Source organism: Papio anubis, chromosome 10 (genome assembly GCF_008728515.1).
Source record: "Papio anubis isolate 15944 chromosome 10, Panubis1.0, whole genome shotgun sequence".
Classification (NCBI taxonomy): domain Eukaryota; kingdom Metazoa; phylum Chordata; class Mammalia; order Primates; family Cercopithecidae; genus Papio; species Papio anubis.
This window is the reverse complement of record NC_044985.1, coordinates 40242360-40263410: the sequence shown is the minus strand read 5'-3', so window position 1 is coordinate 40263410 and position 21051 is coordinate 40242360. Positions and strand designations below refer to the sequence as shown.

Below are 21051 nucleotides of genomic sequence, written 5' to 3'. Positions count from 1 at the left end.
ACTGTTTTTAAGCTTTTATATACAGAGTACAAATATTGATGACTACTATCTTGGCTTGCTATACCTGATGATATCTACTTTGGTGGATTTTAATTTTAAAAAAGCAAATTATAAGAGACTGAAAGCCTGGTATTTAATACATGCTGGACAAGTGAGCAATAAACAATTGCAAAGTTTCCTGGGGGCTATTTTGCTCTGTCTCATCATCAGGAAGCTAAAACATATGCTGGATGTTAGCCTGGGTGGACACAGTGTGTCCTATTTATTCAAGGTTTCCTTTGAAGCCACAATTTATAAGTTTTGTTTCTTAGGGGTACATGTCAAACTTCATTTAGCATTAGTTGGTATCCAGATACACTGAATAGCAAAAAGGCAGCATTTGGGGGCAAAAAAAAAATATGCCTGCTATATGAGCAATGATGTCAGTTTCATTTATGTAACTCACGGAAAACAAGAGGAGAAATACAACAGGAAATCTGACAGTAGGAAATCAAGATTAAAACTATTCATTTAATTTAGAAGTGTAAAATTGCATATGAACACGGAAAAATATTAAAAGCAAATATGTTTTAAATCAATGTCTAAGAGGAAGGAATGTTTAGAGGAAGTTCTATTAAAATGTTATGATTTTTAATTCTTAAACTTCAAAGATTATACTTACCTGGAGCACATTCATATGTGCAATATTTTTCCCTTTTATCCTAAGAATGTTTGGCAAATTTTTCTATAAGAATCTTCAAATTTTAAACATACAAGGGGATGCTTGTGGAACCGATGCTTCACTTTGGAATATTTTCACAAAATATGATGATGGACTATAGCACATATAGCACATATAGAAATTTGATGGACTATAGCACATCCATGAAATTGACCCCCCACTAAACAAACAATATGGGAGTAATGTTTTGTACTTATAAATTGTTTTGCATTTATTATAATAGTTCATTTAAATATCAAAACAGCCTGTGAATTAGGTGTCATAAGCCTAAATTTATAGATGTGGTAATGCAGAGTTCAAAGCGCAGTTAAGTTTGTAAACCTAAGTCATCTTCTTCCATATTGCTGATTGATTTAAAGACCCTACAATACTTTGGAAAGTAGCTTTCTAGTATGATTGCAATGCTTACAATTACAAAACAATTTATCATGCCATTTCAACATTATTTTTCTAAGATTCATCTGTGTTGCTTAGTTTACAGTGCATGCACTTTCAATGCTGTGTTTTACTCTATTATGTGAACAGACCATACATTATATATTCATTTTCCTCTTGATGGAAATTTGCATTACTTTCCTTTTTGAAATTGCACCCAGTGCTTCTATGAACTTTTTGTACATATATCCTGGTAGATACATGCAACAGTTCGCCTAAGGCATATACCTACTGATAAAATTACTAGATCACAAGGTACCCCCAACTTTTCTAGGCATGTCCAACTGCTCTACAAAATTTATATCAACTTATGTAACCATCATACAATACTTTCACAAAGTTTAAAAATAAAACCGAACAGCCGGGTGCGGTAGCTCACGCCTGCAATCCCAGTACTTTGGGAGGCCGAGGCAGGAGGACTGCCTGAGCTCAGGTATTCGAAACCACCCTGGGCAACATGGTGAAACCCCACCTCTACTAAAATACAAAAAAATTATCTGGGCATGGTGGCACATGCCTGTAATCCCAGCTACCCGGGAGGCCCAGGTGGGAGAATGGCTTGAGCCTGGGAGGCAGAGGTTGCAATAAGCCAAGATTGTGCCACTGGACTCCAGCTTGAGCGACAGAGTGAGACTCCATCTCAAAATAATAAATAAATAAAAATAAAAATAATAAACATAATTTTAAAAATAAATAAAACTGAACAATACATTACTTTAGAAATACATGTACATATGATAAGATTATTAAAAAGAAAGACCAGGAACCCTAATAATACAATTCAGCATAGCAGTTATTTCTAGGGCAGACGAGGAAATGAAATGGTGAATAGTCACAGTTGGCTTCAATGTTTTGGTAATATCCTAGTGATACGGACAGGAGGCAGGGAAATACTGTGTAGGAGAGGGCAGTTCCCAAGCAATGGCCCCATCCACAGGCCTGGGCCCATGGCCCTAAATGAGAACTTTACATCCCTGTTTTCCCACTTGAATGCTGTTTTTTTCAAAAACCACTCTGACCCACAACACCCCCCTCCTGTACCTATAAAAACCCCAAATTCCACTGGCAGAGGAGTGGAGTTGCATGGCTGAGAATGAGAGAAAAGAAGAGGCAGCTGGAAGGTTGGAAATGGGGGAGGTTATCTTCCCACTCCATCCCCTTTCCAGTTTCCCATCCCACTGAGGGCCACCTCCACCACTCAGTAAAACCGCTGCATTCACCATCCTCGAAGTCTACATGACCTGATACTTCCCAGATGCTGGACAAGAACCTGGGTACCAAGAGGGCAAGGTGTAAAAGGCTGTCACCCTGACTCTCCACTGAGCTACTTAACACTTAGACATCTTGGATGGCAACTGCTAAAAGAGCATTAATCATAACACACCCCTAGATGCCACCATGGGGCGAGAGCCCAAAGGCACTCACCCTGGCCCAGGCACCTGTTTGCCTGTTTGCTCCCCCTCCCACAAGGGGTTTGAGCACCCGGCCAGGTAATCGAGCCACACCCCTGTCACAAGTCCTATGAAGGGTCCAGGCAACTCTGCTATCTCACTAGGTTTTAAGTACAGTTGTGGATCCCACAATCTTAATGACTAAACTTACAACTTACATATGCGCTACATGTATTCGTTTATGTGTATCAATATTTACATAATTTTAAAACCTTGGTTGTACAATAATAAGGATACAAAAAGGGTTAGGAGCCCTGGAAATTGTTGGCAAATAGAACTTTACATTTTAAAATAAATGTATTAAGATGAAAAATTTTTTTAAATACACATCTTTAATGCATCATGCCAATACTTCCTCTTACTCAACAGTTCTTTGTTTTTATGTTTTCAGCCACCTCAATTAAATTTCATAGAAATTAAACACTGGGAGATGAAGAAAGGGATTTGGTTATGTTTACTCTTCCAAAGCAATCTGTCCTTTCACTAAATACATCTATCTTGAAAACATTTAAATAGCCAATTATCAAAGAAATAAAATAATGACAAATTACTAGTGGGCCCCCCCCCCCAAAATTAAATTGAGTATTCCAAAAGTAATATATCTCCAATATGTATATTTATAAATTACATAATTTACATACTATGGTTTTGTATATGAGTATGTATCTCCAATATGTGTATTTATAAATTACATAATGTACACACTATGGTTTTTATATATTATAGACATTTGAACCATTTCAAATTTATAGGGAATTTAACTTTAAAAACATATCTAAGTAGAAGTTATAATGTGTTCTTCCCATACCCTAGTGGAAGGTTGTGTGCACCTCATGAGGCTCACACCCTTCACTTTGGAGATTACCACTCCAATTCACAAGAATTGCATTAAGAAGCAAGTAGCCCAAACTTGCTTAAAGGACTTGCTATTAATATTCTGTTTGTAAATCCACATTGTTCAGTTATCTATTCAATCTATTTCTATTATTCTGAAGAAATTAATATCTGTCTGATTTAAAGTAGATAACACCCAATTCCTTCAACAACTCTGTTTACAAATAGTGTAAATGAGGATTAAAGGCACCATCTTAAGGTTTTACTTATGTTCCAGGAACTCAACGAAAAAACAAACAAAAGACCAAAAAAAATCACTTTTGTGATACTGGTAATTGATTTTTTTAGCTTTCCAAGTAGATAAAATCAACACCTTAAAAGACTTGTCTTTAACCCGGGCTTTCTTTTATTAAAGTGTACAATTGCAGGCGCATGCCTAGAGGAGTAATAGCTGGCTCCTAACAAAAGAGCCTGGATTCCACAAGATGCCTTTTGCCAGAGGCATCGTTCCCCAAAGCATACAGCTAACTGCATCTCCTGCTGTACCTGTAACAATTTAATTGTATAAGTCAGCCTAGTCAAGCATCTCCAGCTCGTGACTGGGAGACATGAAATTCATTGTCATTATTGTCCCTGTCATTTTGGATCATTATATCCGGCTGCAGAATTTTCCTCACTTCAGTGCATTTTTACCTCCAGGAGCCAGGGATTATAGCTGAGGTTGGGGTGGGGGCAGGACCGTGAACTACATTTACCTCAGGGGAGCCAGAGATTAAATTGGCTTTGCTCTCTCACGAGCTGAATTCATCTATTTGTATGCTGTGAGTTTTAGGTTGGAATAAAAATGAATATTCTAGTGAAACCTGGGCTTTAATTCCCCCTTTGAAACATGGATGTAACCAACTTTTATTTACATTAGGAAAAGGCAATATAATTTCTCATAGTTGCTCTTTTCATATGTGCATAAGGAATGCTTAGAAGCATCATCGGATATGAAACGACAGACATCTCTGTCAATGTCTTGACTCTCAGAAAGGAGGAATTTAAAGCTGTAATTTTGTTCTTCAGTTTTATTTTACAATGGCTTAATGGAGGTATTTAAGGGTTTTTAATATTTAATGATTTTTAATTATAGCTCATTTTCTGTGTACTAGATTGGATGACTGGAGTCTAACTAGAATAGCCACAAAGATCCACTATGGGAACAAATAGAGGAGAAAAAAAATAAGTCCCTGAGAAAACTGGCTACCTCTAACAGCTGGTTCACATCATCTCACAGCCTGTCAAGTCACCCAAGCATACCATGCCCTAAACACTTTCTTCTAACTTGAGAAAGTTGGCCTGGTCACCATCCTCTCTACTTGGTAACTCCCTTATCAGCAGTAACGGCCAGCTGTGGGTTTCTACTAGGCAAGTTCGAAAATACTAGGACATGTCTCAGTCAGAAAACCAGTGAGTTGACTATATGATTACTCTAATAGACTATAAGAAGGAAATACAACTGCAGGAAAAACTGGTATGTCATTTACTATCCCAACTTTCATTTCATACGGATTTCACTGAGAAGTTTGAGATTCTGTCTGCATTTAAAAAGATGACAGTTATTCCTCCACACACGTGAATTTGTTTTTCAGTGGTTAACAATGAAATATGGCACAGATCATAATTACGCCATGTACAGAATAGTAACTATAATTACTACATCAAAATGTATGAAGGGCCAGACGAAGTGGCTCATGCCTGTAATCCCAACACTTTGGGAGGCCAAGGTGGGAGGATCACTTGAGGCCAGGAGTTCAAGACCAGACTGTCTCTGCAAAAAATGAAAATTAAAAAATATATATAAAATGTTGGAGGGAAAAGTGCATGGAACTTATTACCTCTATGAACTTCTGTGGGAGAACAAACTCTGCCTTCATCATATGCAGTGGCCATCAAAATTTAATTAGGATGAACTGGGTTTATGAGAAATTAAATTTTTTATCTTTGTATATTTTGTACTTCAGAGGAAACATCTTACAGCCCTAACATCTCTGCACTGAAGATACCTTACAGATCTTCTCAGTGCCTGGTCCACATTAATGGAAATGTTTACTAGTTTGTCCCACTATATTTTCACACCATTATATTTCACTTTTCATTGGTGCTGAAGTAAGTGTATAAGGTATTACTAATAAGAGTTTTTAGTTAGCAAAACTTCTTGCAGCATTAAAAGTTCATTTGATTATCTGGTCACAGTGGCTCACGTCTATAATTTCAACACTTTGGGAGGCCAAGGCGGGAGAATCCCTTGAGCTCAGGAGTTCAAGACTAGCCTAGGAAATGTAGCGAGACCTTGTCTCTATCAAAAGTAAAAAACAACTAGCCAGGCATAGTGGCACATGCTAACTATAATCCCAGTTACTTGGGAGACTGAGGCAGGAGGATTGCTTGAGCCCTGGAGATTAGAGGCTGCAGGAAGCTATGATCAGGCTACGGCACGCCAGCCTGGGTGACAGGGCAAGACTCTGTCTCAAAAAACTTAATTAAAATTAAAAGTTCATTTGATTACTTATGCCACTTTTTCATCAGATTCAAAATTCTCCCTTGGTGGGAGTTACAAAAATTATTTCTGTTCGTTTTAAAATGGCTAATTTTAATTGAATTTTATTGAATTTCACCTCAATACATTATTTTTAAAGTAAATTCAACATTATTTCAAGAAGCCTGAATGCAACTTGAAATCACTTCGGTGGCTGTTGTTATATTCTCATCATGGTGATTTATCAAGAAGAGTATGTATTTTCCTTGTTAAGAAAAGCTTATCTTATAAACTACAATGTTTAGACTTGGGTTTGCAATGATAAAACTTCACATTGAAATATTTTTCTCTCTGAAATACTTTAGTAGCAGGATGATACTGTAATAACGTTTTTCCAGTCAGAGGGAAAAAAGGCATTCATTCCTTTTGTTGAGCATGGATTTACTCATTTAATTCTTTTACCTACATGCTCCTCGTCATCTTATTTCCATGTCAATATTCAATTTGATCATCATACCATATTAGGTAAAACAAGAGTTACCCCACATGCAAACATGTTGTAAAACCACAGAACTACACTGTTGCACATGCTTGTTTTGCCTCACCTCAAGTATAATATAGTTAGGCCTGTACCATTTTAGAACAAGGTAAAAAGACAAATTATTTATATCAAATGAGTAGAATATAATTATTTTTACTCCTTTGGCTCAAGACTTAATGATTTTACAACCGATTTCCAAAGAGCAATTTGAAAATATTTTAAATACTTTTTAAATTTTTCAGAAATTTTTGCTAAGCTCATAATTGCAATCTATAACAGGCTATAAAGATCAATTCTAGATTAAAAGATTCTTTTTCCTCATGATTCTAAGAGAATAATGTTTCTTCTGCCTTGTGTAACAAAGATTTCCCTTGGCTTCTTCATATAGAATCAATAAGAATTTACAATTCACAACAATACCAAACCAATGTAAAACAGGATGTCACAAATTCAGACATGACATTCGCTAATATTTCTTTTCTTCTTTTTTTTTTTGAAATAGGGTCTCATGCTGTCACCCAGGCTGGAGTGTAATGGCGGAATCTCAGCTCACTCTGGCCACCTCAGTCCCCCAAGTAGCTGGGACTATAAGTGCATGCCACCACACCTGGCTAATTTTTTGTATTTTTAGTAGAGATGAGGTTTCACCATGTTGGTCTCAAACTGGGCTCAAGTGATCTGGCTGCCTTGGCCTCCTAAAGTGCTAAGATTACAGGCATGAGCCAACATGCCCAGCCCACTAATGTTTATTTTTAAAAGATTCAGATATTGACAAGCGTATAAATAAAATTTGTTAGTACCCAATAGATCACAAAGCATAGAAAATGAGTAAGTATGTGAGAGGGTTTGTGCGGGAGGGATTAGTAATAAGATGGAAAGGCCACAAACATTTCCATGTCAGGATGGGCAGGATGCTATTTACAGAATGCCTTCTTACTCCTCCTGGATCAAAAACCTCTTTACTATAATCACCCAATAAACTACAATGGGTTAACATTAAGGGTCTGATGCAGAGAAAGCAAATTCACAGTTAAGGTTGTCCTTTAACATGTAGACTCAATCAAGGGCACCAAAAAAATAGTTAAGTGGCCCCCCTGTGGTGTTCAGATGCTGGGAAGCACTGCAAACTGTGAATTTTCTAGCTTTTAATGTTTGCCTAAGACCCTTAACATTTTTCTAATATTGTTGTTCCTAGGACATTTTCTTGAGTTTGGTTCACATATACTTTTTGCATTTATATATGAAAGCCTGACAGCTGAATTGGTTCAGAAATGTAACACTGGAAAGAAGAAAAAAACACAGGGATAGCCTTTGGGACATCCCATAGTATTCAGTATAAATATCAAAATATCCTGAAAAAAATAAAACAACAACAACAAATTCTTCTTACTAGGAGTTTAGATATCTAATACTAAATAGAAAAGATAATATAATGGGTGTTGGGGGCTCACTGAGATATAGAATCTAAGCTGTCCTCTGCATCACAAAATTTTTAGGACTTTTTGAACATGTATAATTATCTGTGTTCAGCTATTTCCTTATAAATGGACACCCTTGGACTATATTCCAATCTCACACACTTTAAAACTACTAGTAAAATTTTACAAATGGCTTTGCCTGTTTTGTTTTATATTGCTTTGTGGTCCATCTGGAGATATATTAAGTGCTCCTTCAAATAAAATGTACAAAATTATATTGCACACATGCAAAAAAAAAAAAAAAAGAATGAACATTGAACACATGGCAAATGGCCACTAGGTAATGTCACTATTAGAAAACATCTAACAACAATAAAATAAGCAATAAAAACTGAGAGCACAGTTTCACAGATGCAATGTTCATCTACCTTCATCATATAAATTATACATTCAAGAACTGTGTCCTGTGCAAAATACAAACATGTCAATTTCAGCCCACAGGGCATTTTTCCCCCTAGGTTTATAACCCCTTGAAAATAGAGGTTTCATCTAGAAAACTTAACATATCCTCAGCTGCTTTCAACATTATAATATATTCATAAGGCAAATATTCACTAGCAAACACATAACAAATTACATGGCATGAGGGTGGGGACCAAATTCATAATGATGAGAAATGGACCAAACCAACCATAAGACACAAAGTAGAAATCAAAGAAGAAAACAAATATGTAAAATAAACAATATTAAAGGTAAAACATTATGGTTAGTTTTTCAGCCACTGTTAGAGAAAATGGTTAATATGTGCATGCAAGTGCGTTTGTGTGTTGTGCAAGATTAGTATTTAAAGATGCAAAACTATCTCCTTAAGAATATACTATAAGGGTCATGAGTGAGAGAAAAGTATCTGTGAGGAAAAAAAATATCACATACCGTCATAGTAGACAATTGCTCCTACCAGTTTGTCCTTCTGGAGCATTGGGAAATGTTCAAGGGCTCTTGATTTGCTGAGGACATAACTGCTTTTCAGGCAATTGCTTCCTGCAACCAAATCATACAGCTTGATTCCTACCCAGTAGTAAGGTAACTGCCACCACCTACAGCATAAATAGAGGGGAAAGTTCTTTAGAAACAGAGTATGGCATTATAGAACATTACCTTACAGTACAAGACACCTTTCATTTAAGAAAAACAAAGCATACCTAGAAGTGGACTGCAAAAGAAACAGACTTATGCAACTGTTTTTGACACCAATCTAGCTGAAGTCTGTAAGTAAAATAAATCAATGAGATTTTTAAATGAATCTTCTCTGAGGCAGTTGTTCTCAACCTGGCTGAATATTAGAATTCTCTGGGGAACATTAAAAATAAATACTGATGCCTAAACCTCATACATCCAGAAATTGATTTAACTAGACTAGGGTGGGGGCCCGGATGATGACAATGTGCACCCAGGATTAAGAAACACTGGTTCAGGAAGTCCTAAGCGATCTATGAGGAAGGATGAACAAAGTTATAAAAAATCTGTTTCCAGCCCCCTACAACACTAATGTGGTTAACAGAGTTACATAATCTACTTTTTCATACTACCTGAATTCCAATGTAAGGCAACTTCATGGATAGCTCTAACAACATTAGGAAAATTAAGTTTTATAATTTATAATCTGACCCTTCCTAACCAAATTTCAGCCTTGGTTAACTCAGACACGTAACATGACTCAAAATGGCTTGGGTTTCAAGTGGGTATATGGTATGTTTACATTTTACAACAGGATACTTTAGCGGAGCCATTTACAGTCTGCACATGATCCTCTTATGTTCCTTAATGCAAATGCAGTTGCTCATCTATATACTCTCAGAAACTGGAGGAAGAAACTACTAATTACAAATACAGAACACGACCTCCTTTGCCTTTAAAATCTAGAGATAGGCCAGTAGAGAGCAATTTAAGAAAAGCCATACTTTTAAATACAACAAAGGAAAATACTTGAAAAGGATTAAAGATTAGGACCAATTAAAACCAAATTATGAAATATGCATTGAGGGATTATTTCCATTAAAACTGTTGTTCTATTGACCGCAGAGAAGCAAATGCATACACATGATATCAAAAGGCTTACTTGTAAACTGGAAGCATTATAGGCAATGGAGCTGATAAATGGGGAGCAATTTCTAGCAAGTTGGCACGCTCATGAAGGGCTTCTTTTACCATCCTATACTGAAAGGCAAAACAGAGAAAATTAGTTTGGCAGTAACAGATCATAATATTTTCAAATGGCAAATAGACACCCTGCCAACTGATTGATACACAGAAACCTCTACCTCTGAGTGAGGATAGCTCCCTCCTAATCAAATTTCTAATAATACATCATGCTGTCAACCTCAAAGATTTTTTAGAAACCTTAACTGTATTTGCATAGGAGAAAAACATGCTGTCAGAGTTCCCAGGTGTAAGATATTTTCCTGACTTGAGTTACAAGATTATTGTAGCCATTTATCTTGCATCCTCTGGATTGTCTCCCTTTCTCAGTTCCCCATATTATTTTTTCTATGTAGGAGATAACAGATTGTTCAAGTTCATGCTAAAAGTTTCTGTCTTGCCCTCACGAAACCAAGCAATGATGCTACTTCACAGTTGCACAGTATTTTATAGATTATAAAAAGGCTTTGTCTTAACTGCTGTAGTCCTCATTATGCCTCTCCAAAAAGCCAGCAATGCTATTATAACACTAATTTTACAAATAAGATAACAGACTCATAGATTTTGAGTAAATAAGCCTGACCACATCACAAGTTAGCTGATTCTAAATCCTATGCTGTTTTCATTGCATCCATCATGATGCGAAGAGAATATAAGAAAAGGGGACAGATTCAAAACTGACTTATCAAGAAAAAAAACGAGACAGATTCAAAACTTGACAATGTCAAGCCAGTGCTGCTGTGTTTTTCACGTACAAAAAGAGATAGGAAGTTCAGCTGATTTTTTTTACCCCTCTGGGAAATGTCATCTTCCACACTGCCTTGGCAGTTTTCAAATGGTGGCAGGCTGGACACAATAAAGTGTGACATAAGAAAAGCATGACTCAGATCATCTTTTCCTTCAGAATATGTCAGTGACAATATGAGCGTATGACTGCAGTTGTAGTTAAGAGGATCGATTTCGCACTCCCCCTGCATTACAACATAGCTCCCCTGAAAGTGCTTGCAAAGTAGCAATTTGGTAGCCACTGGCAAAAATCCAATCACAATTGTTTAAAAGGCAACACATCCAAAAGTGATTTTGTAAATCTGCTACTTCAACATGCCTGTGAAGAAAAAGCCCCTGATTACCCATAAACATAATACTACAGGAAAGAACTGACACACCTCTCCTGAAAGATATTCCAGCAGAATATACTAAATAGGTATTTCCAACAGGAAGAAATGCTAAAAGCCGTTAAAAAAAAAAAAAAAAAGAAAAAAACCTGATTTAATTGGGTAGAAAAAAGCATAGTTGCAATTTTTGTTTAACAACCAGCATACACAATTACCTGCTCAATATCCAACTTCATGATGGCCTTCTGAAGATATCTCACACCACCATGGATCAATTTAGTGCTTCTGCTGCTGGTCCCTGATGAGAAATCATCTCTTTCTACAAGCGCTGTTTTTAGTCCTGTGTAACCAGAAAACCAAATTAACTTCTTAAATTACACAATTTGTATGTAATTCATTAAAGGCACTTCTCCAGGGTAGAGACAATCACAAGAAAAATTACTCCGAACATGGATAAATTTGTATTCAAAGTGCAGTACACTGTCTATATTATAATGAAGAGATTTTAGGCTCTTCCTGGGGGAAAAGTCAAGCCAGAACTAGAAGCATATTAAGCTGTGAATGAATCACAACTAGAAAATATTACAGTGCAATTTCATGGCAGTAACATACTCTGGTGCACTTAGAAGGTTAAAAGAGAGACCAGCACCCAACTCTACCCATGTAGAGTTAACTGAATGCTGTTGCAAAGCCTTCTAATCGTTCATCTCTCACTACAAGAGTCCAGACCTGTCGCAGCCCCTCATCTCTGATCTACTCTAAATGCACGCATCATGAATAAATCTAGACAAGACTTCCTTCTATGTGTTGACTTCTGTTGAGAAATGTGTCTGGAGTGGTATTATGGTAGATATACAATGGGGAAAGAGATCCAAGATATCGAAACAAAGAAAGAACAAAAGAAAAGAATGAAAAAACAAAAGAAATAAAGAAAAGAATAAGTTCTGATATTCAGGTGTTTATAGTCTAATTTAAAACCTTTGAACATGACAATATTTTAGAATTACAAAGAAATACAAGCCAGTAAAAATGAACACAGTGCAGAGTAACCATGAGTAAAAAATATATTCTTGCCAGGCGTGGTGGCTCATGCCTGTAACCCCAGCACTTTGAGAGGCTGAGGCGGGCAGATCACTTGAGGTCAGGAGTTCAAGACCAACCTGGCCAACATGGTAAAAACCAGGTCTCTACTAAAAATACAAAAAATTAGCTGGGCATGGTGGCTTGTGCTTGCAATCCCAGCTACTCGGGAGGCTAAGGCAGGAGAATCACTTGAACCCAGGAGGCAGAGGTTACAGTGAGCCAAGATTGTGCCACTGCACTCCAGCCTGGGTGACAGGGTGAGACGCCATCTCAGAAAAAAAAAAAGAAAAGAAAAGAAGAAAAAGAACATATTCTTGATAAGGAAAGGCTGAGCAAAGGTCGCTCAGTTGTAGCAGTTGCCCATTCCCCCTTTACTTGAGGGCTGTTATAGATCTCTTAGGGATAAGTAGTTCTGTTTTGCTGCAGAGACACCGTGCCTTTTCAGGAGTGGAGATGATCATCAGCACTACAAGTGTCACACAGGAGTTGAGAGATGAAAGTCAGTACCCCAAAAGACCCAAAGTATACATCGACACCAAGCCATGAGGAATTTTCATGGCCTGGAAAACTCTTGGAGGATGAAAGAATGTCATAGAATCCAATTACAATGAGAATACGTAACTAGAGCAGTTTGGACTCACAAAGTTCATTTAGGAGAACCTGCACATGTATTCAATTCAAAGCCACTTATTACATTTAATACCAAAGGGTCGTTTTTATAACTTTTAACAGTTTAAATATCGTACCCAAATGTCATCATAAAATCAGGGCAATTCCCTTGACTCAAAAGGACAAAATATTTAGAAGGTATGGAGAGAAAAGTAGAGAACTTTGATTCAAGGGCAAAAACTGTTAATGCCGTAACTACCTAGAAAAATAACAAAAAAATTACAGGTATCACAGCCCCAGGTCACTCCTTTTAAGTATATATGCCAGAGAAAGAGCTGTAAAATTCTCAACTATTAAAACCCTAGCAATGCCTAGCAAATTTAGTATTGAATATACTAAAAACACAGAAAAATATTAGTACATATTTTTAAGAATATTGAGAGCCAAAATCCTGATATTAGAAGTTAATTAGGCATGGACTAGGCTGTCAGGTAGCTCCCTGCTCAAAGAAAAGCAAGTAAACAAAGTGCAGCAGTTTAATAGAGGCCAAGTTTGAAAATCCAGAAGATTCTCATCATACTCCAGGTTAGAACGTAAATTCAGGATATAAACCCAGAAAAATGAAATTTGCAAATCTCTTAAGAATGCACTATCTCAGTGAGCTATATCACCTTTTCTTAGTAAGTCCAACACAGAGTTCTTCTTCTAGCACTAAAATAGACCATTTTTTCTTCAGCTGAAGATCAGACGAGGGAGTTGACTTTCAAATGATATTTAAGAGCCAGATTATTTAAAATATACCTCTCTTTAAACCCTGGAATCACTGTCATGGCATCAAGATGCCCACACCATGCGAGGCAGGGAAGCAAGGTTGAGAGAGGACAAGCAGCCTCCCCCACGGCCCACAGCTTCCTCACCTGGGCCTATCCTTAGGGATACCTACCCTAAGGTATCCTACAGGCTATGGTAGACAGACTACTTAGACAGTCTCCAGTAATCCCAACTGCCTAGTATGTCACTCCCTGCCCTGGAGTGTGGGCTAGACTAGCACTCTTCTTCTAATGAGCAGGTGACCTGCCACTACTATAATTAGGTCATTAAAGACTAGGAAATGCTCTCTCTCTTTCCAGTATTCTGTCTTGCCCTCCTGCTTGCTTGCTCTGGTGAAGCAAGCTGTCATGTTGTGAGTTCAGGAACAAAGGGAGGCTCCTGGTCAACAGGTGGTGAAGAAAAGAGTCCAACAACCATGTGAGTTACTAGAAAGCACTGTCCACTATGAGAGATGCAGAGCCATAGTACCCAGCTAAGGCTCACCCAGATTCCTGACCCACTGAAACTGGCTGATGATAACTCTTGTTTTACGCCACCAAATTTTGGGCTTAGTTTTGTAGTGACACAATTCCCTGTGTGAAAATTAACTATAGCCAAGATGGGAGAGATGGGAGTTTACCTTGTACCTGGGGATGGAGTCGTCAGAAAAGAAGAGTCTACAGAGAAGTATGTGTTCAGGGTGGGTGGAGTGAAGAAAGGGAAAGATCATTGACAAAGCCCAGCTTAAGACAGAGAAGGCAAACACTTGATGTGGCCTAGCTTATCCAGGGGCTGCTTGTCACTCAGGGGCTGGAGTGCAGGTACAAAGAATAGGCAAGGCAGATCTCAGAGGGCTCTTCTTACACATTCGAGTATTTGGATCTTGCCCTGTTAGCCACTGTTTTTCACAAGTAAGTAATATCCGGATCTCCTCAAAAGGAAAATGCCTCTGAGAACAGAGCTATGTGTCCTGGATCACTTTAAGAAACAAATGTTTCATCAGAAAAAAACAAGATGTGGCCAGGTGTGAGTGGCTCATATCTTTAATCCCAGCACTTTGGAGGCCAAGGCGGGGGGATGATCACTTGAGCCCAGGAGTTCGAGACCAGCCTAGACATCATGACAAAACCCTGTATCAACCAAAAAATACAAAAATTAGCCGGGCATGGTGGCATGTGCCTGTATTCACAGCTACTCGGGAGGCTGAGGTGGGAGAATCGCTTGAGCCCAAAAGACAGAAGTTGCAGTGAGCCAAGATTGCACTGCTGCACTTCAGCCTGAATGACAGAATGAGACCCTGTCTCAAAAAAAAGAAAGGAAGGAAGGAAGGAAGGAAGGAAGGAAGGAAGGAAGGAAGGAAGGAAGGAAGGAAGGAAGGAAGGAAGGAAGGAAGGAAGGAAGGAAGGAAAGAAAGAAAAGAAAAAGAAAAAGAAAAAATGGCTGGGCACAGTAGTTCATGACTATAATCCCAGCACTTTGGGAGGCCAAGGTGGGAGGATCACTTGAGGTCAGGAGTTCAAGATCAGCCTGATCAACCTGGCAAAACCCCATCTCTACTTAAAAATATATATACACAAAAATTAGTTAGGTGCAGTGGCGCATGCCTGTAATCCCAGCTGCTCAGGAGGCTGAGGCAGGAGAATCACTTGAACCCAGGAGGCGGAGGTTGCAGTGAGCCGAGATCGCACCATTGCAATCCAGCCTAGGCAATAGAGTGAGAATCCGTCTCAAGGAAAGAAAAAAAAAAAAAAAAAAGATGCAACATGGACAGGCAGGCACGAATATTAGTATTTCTAGTATTTTGCACAGTTATAAGGTATCCATTCTGGGGAACCAGGGTGTGCTTGTTAATTTATCATTATGAAAAAGGATAACATTTAAATTTTTTCTAGAAGTTCTCAGATACTGTTTTGAGAAATACTATTATGCTGCCTGTCAGGAGAACTATCAAAATATTTTCAGCTGAGAAATGAGATTAAGGTTCAGAAAAGATTTCTCTGACTGCAGGAATGAGGGGTAGAGGTAGAGCTGGAGGCAGGAGACCTTTTGGAGGACCAGTGTCATATAACAGGAGTTGGAGCAATGAAGAATCCGGCCTCACAAGGCAGAGAGGGTATTGAAGAGTGATATAAAGAGAAAATTTTATGGGCTGTGTTGTCAGGATGGATTTTTTTTTTTTTTTTAATTTCCCAAATTGACAGAGTGTGAGGCAGGGAACTACTCTAGGAATTAGCAAGCCATCTCAGGAGGATATTTCAGGATATTTAAGTGAGAGCTAACACTTTAAAGCTCTCAAAACTGCTTTTTCCAGTATTGGACATTTTAAAAGTTATCACATGTACTTATGTGAGAAACCCTAGTGAATACCAACAAAAGTTAAAATGGGCCTCTCTGTCAAACCAGGCTGTTTTTCTTGTCCCATTATTTCTAGTGTCAAATCATCAAGTTACCCACCAGAATTTCTGGAAAGAAATGATACTGCTCCTTCCAGAGCAAAAAGTTAAAATTTTAGTTTCCAAAGTTATAGCTAAACTGATATATTAAAATGCCATGTAACATAAAAAGCATTACTAAAAGTTTTCCAAACTACAAAAGAACTCTAAAAATTTTCTTTACTTTTCAACTGCTATTATATGCTAAATGTTTTAAATCTCTCATTTTTTGTTGAATGAGAAGTAGAAAGGAGGAAAATAAAATCAAGACATTATTAAAGTCATAGCGGCAACTCAACTATTTCTTAACTAATTAACCAACCAACTGCAATGAAGACAATAACATTTTTAAAAGTCTTTTGAGGTTCTTCTGTGGTTCTGTTATCTAATCTGTCCCTTTCTGTTTCAACTCTCAAAAATCCAAATTGTTTCCTCACCTCAAAAATTACTGAAATCAAATCAAGAGTTCAGTTTTGTGGTATGTTAAATATAGGGCAAGGAAGTGAAAAGAGGGAGGTGTTTTATCTACTCAGAGAGTTAACAGTATTAAGTGATATTCAATGCTAGCATTTTGTGTTCTTAGGTAAAATAATTAAGTCTGAAGGGCACAAAAAATAATGCACGCGGGATTCAAGAAACTACTCCTTACTATAGATCTGAGGAGGTTGGGGAGAGATCTTCCTTCAGAGTAGAAAGAGTGACCTCCTTACATTACAGGCAGGGAAGGGCTGGCCTCTCTATGTACTGAGGGTAATTCACTAAAGTAGTTCAAGATTTTATAATTTTCTTTTTTTTTCTTTTTTCTTGTTAGCAGCTACTTTTCATGGAAAGCAATAAGCTCTATCTCATTTAGTGGGAGGGGTATTATCATTATTTAAGGCTTTGTTTTTATTATTGATTACTTTTAGTAAGTAGTATGGTGAATTTTGTGACAGTAATAAAATATTAATATTTGGAGTAAAATTACTCTGAAATCTTAGGCAGAATAATAAGATTAGAGTACAAGAATAAAGTCAACTTGAAATCTATATTCCATTTATCATCTCATCTGTTAGCAAGCTGAAATTGTATCTTCTAGGTGGGGCAAGGGGTATGAACACAGTTCTTTACAGCTTTGTCTTTTCTGACCTGAGTGAGAATGTCTAATTACTTCCCACTAAACCAATTCATGGATCAAAACAGTTGGATGAATATAGAAGGATAATTACAATCTAAGAGGAAAAATGGTACGACATTTAACTTTCACAACATGAAATAGAACAGAAGTATATTTTAATACCTTTTACTGATTATCTTATTATGCATGAAAACATGCTCAATATAATAAATGCAGAGAAGCAAAGAGAACAAAATAAAACTCTCCTGTAATCACACCACTCAGAGATAACCACAGTTGACATTTGGGTATTTAAACGTTCACATTTTCTATGCATGTATATAATCACATATGTACATTTTTGTAAAAATAGGATTATATGGTAAATTTGATTTAATTTTTTCATTTAACACTGTTTATTGTAAACATTTACCCATGTCAATAAATATTTTTCTATAAGTTCATTTTTAACATGTGGATAGTATTCTATTAATTTTTATAATTTATTCAATTTCTTATTTTTGAACATTTGGATTATCTCATTGTTTCACTATTACAGATAGTACTGCAAGATTATATTTTCATTTAAACTCCTTGTATCTTTTAATTATATCATTAGAATACATTTCAAGAAATGTCACTATTAAGATATTTCTAAATAGAAAGGTAAGAGTAATCATTCTGAAATAAGTATCAGAGACACCAAGATAATAGCACATAAATCAAAAAATTTAAGATGCTTTGTATGTTAGCACCATAAGAACAGGTATTAAAGCCACATGCTGCACGATGGAAAAATAATAGTTTTTTTTTTTTTTTTTAAAGGTGAGTTTATCTTTCTTTAGAAAAGCTTTGGGCACTTAACTTTGGATTTCAGACAGCCACTGCCATTAATAAGAAAAGGGACTAACCCAAAGGCTGAACATTTTATGGGAAGGATCAATTCTTCTAAAATATTATCCTCTTGTAAAGCTGCAAAGTAATCCTGACTTGTTAATCCTCACGATCAGGATACTATGCTTTGGCCTGGTATTTTCTAAAAGTTAATGTTAGCATTTTATATAAATATGATATTGAATTTGTTATTTAATATCTATTTCTACGTTTACATTAGAAAACACATAAATTATATTAGAAAACAGATTAATAGAGATATGATGTTGTTATAACATGTCATTAACATACTTTAGTGTTTGTTAAGTACACATATGATTATGGAGTCACAAAACTGTACTAGGCTGTAACAATTGCAATAACACAATTTTGAGAAATAAGGGAGTTGCTCCTGTTGCTTTTTATTTTTACTTTGGTATTACCAAAAATACCCAATGTTCAAAGAGAGGAAGAATATCCAAATAATACAGAAAGGCAGAAAGAGAAAATGATGTAAAAAACTATACTAATGGCCTCCTGGTTTCCTAGTTACAAAATCCAAAGGTAAACAATGTTTACTATTAAAACTGTCTTACATATTTTATCAGGAACTTTTCTATGCTTACTAAAGAACACAATCTGATACCATCTCACTTGAAAAACAAATAAAAATTAGCACTCATTCTTCACAATCTGCTTTTTTTTGATTTATAACACATCTTAGCCATTTTCCCTGTAAATACTTAAACATCTATCTCTTTTCAATAACTGAATATATTCCAATTTATTAAGACAGACTCCAATTTTTTGCCATTATAAATATTGTTATAAATAAAATTCTGGACAGTATGACATTGTAAGCTCAGCTTTGAACTCTTCTTCTTCTCTAAACACAGAAAATTATATATGTATATATTTTAAAGGACATAATTGACTCAAAAATAAGATTAAAACTCAATGGACCCAAAATGTAGCAGAAACTCAGAGCAGAATGTTTAGACCAAAAGCTTCTCTCTTGCTAGGTTCAAGGTCTAAAAATGGGCAAAGGCAATCAAGATCTCAGTTCCTAAAGGGTAAGAGGAATATAATTATCCATTACAAGGAAAGGTAAAGAAGCCAGAGGAGCATTCGGTTGCTGGGACTGAAGAAAGTCTCTGCCTCTTGTGCAAGGAAGTTGACAAGCTTCTCTTGACCACTCTCTGGGCCCAGGAAGCAGAAAGACAGACACAGCCTTGGCACCAGCACCAGAGCCCAGGTACCACTTGTCTCAGCAGCTAGTCTGCAAGGTCCCCAAAATCGACAAGGGCAGGAGTCTTTTGGTTCCAAGAAAAGTCCCTGACCGTACTTAAGGATGGTCATTACTATACTGACAGAGTTGAGGGCATGGAAAAAGAGCATGAAACAAAACTGATCTAGTAAGGGCAGAAAAGGGGGGAAAGAAGCACAATAACAAGCATGAAAAGTTAAAATAAATACAAAGCAAATGCACATGGAATCAAAAAAAATGTAAATGGATTCCATTTACCGATTAAAAGACATAGTCTATTAAGTGTAAAAAGAAATAAAATAAATAAATGAAATCTAGCTATATACTATTTATCACATATATACCATAATAAAAGGATTTAGAAAATTGTAGAATGGCCAGGTACAGTGGCTCATGTCTGTAATCCCAACATTTTGCAAGGTGAAGGTGGGAGAACCACTTGATCTCAGGAGTTCCAGACCAGCCTGGCAACATAGCAAGACCTGGTCTCTACGAAAAATTTATAAACACATCAGCCCTGGTGGCACACACTTTTAGATCTAGTTATTCAGGAGGCTGAGGTGGTAAGGTCTCTTGAACCCAGGAGGTTGAGTCTGCAGTGACCTATGATGGAGCCACTGCACTCTAGCCTGGGCAATGGAGTGAGACTTTGTCTCCGAAAACAAAACAAAATTTGAAAAAAAAAAAAAAAACTGAGATAAACCCTTTCTGTTTGCTATTTTGTAAATATTTTCCAAATTTCACCTTTTTGCTTTTATATCTTTTGCCATGGATACATCTGAATTTTTATAAAATCAAAAGCAGGCTTTTCCTTTGTGGCTTTTTGGTGTCATACTTAAAAACACCTTTCCTACCCCATATAAAAAAATTTACACATACTTTCTTCTAATAGTTTGATGATGTTTTAATGTTACACCCTTGATTCACATGGAGTATGATAAAACAGAATATATATGCATACATACACACACACACGCACACACACACACATAAATTGGGGGGAGTGGATATTCCAACATCATTTATGAAGTAACTGATGATCACAGTTTTGAAATGTTGCCTTTGCCATATTCTAAACTTCATGTATTTAAAGACTGAGAGACTAATTTATAGACTCCATGACTGATTCTCGATTCCTTTACCAGACTATTTTAATTACAGTAGTTTTAGAATACACTTTAGTATCTGATAAGTCTCTACTTCCCTTATCAGTAGCCTTTTTCTAAATCAGTCTAGTAAATCTCACAGGCGTAGTTCTCTTCTTAACGTTTTGCAGTTTCTAAAGTCGATTCCCCTGACCCTGGCCAAAGGAAAGCACTACATTAATCAAAATTATGTTAAATTTCCAGATTAATTTTAAGAGAAATTAGCAATCTAGTCTAATTAGCTGTGTCCAGCAAAGAGCAAACTTTCACTTCCTGCAATTCTAGCTTCTGAAATAGAATTTTCTCCTACCTTGATAGTGGAGGGGTGGAGACCATAATTCTCAGAATGTACTATCTCCAAGGCTCTCCCTTTTCTGCATTTATCCTTAAATGCACACACCTCCTTCCTTTCCCAAATTTTTATTTATAGCAAACAATGTTATTATTATCCTCCATTTATGCCTGAGAAACTTGAGGCTTTCTGTAAGGTCAGGCCACTTG

At 36.7% G+C, this 21051-nt stretch overlaps 1 protein-coding gene across 7 annotated transcripts in view; it reads right to left on the bottom strand.

Moving 5' to 3' along the window:
* GPD2 (glycerol-3-phosphate dehydrogenase 2) overlaps positions 1 to 21051 on the bottom strand; it is a 149162-nt gene that overhangs the window by 61124 nt on the left and 66987 nt on the right. For all 7 annotated transcript variants that reach the window (XM_003907492.5, XM_003907491.5, XM_017946541.3 and 4 more), the window contains 3 exons: positions 11451 to 11575; positions 10041 to 10138; positions 8855 to 9018 (listed from right to left, as the gene is read on the bottom strand). In XM_003907492.5, coding sequence (XP_003907541.1) covers positions 8855 to 9018; positions 10041 to 10138; positions 11451 to 11575 — 387 coding nt within the window. The remainder of the gene's footprint in view (positions 1 to 8854; positions 9019 to 10040; positions 10139 to 11450; positions 11576 to 21051) is intronic.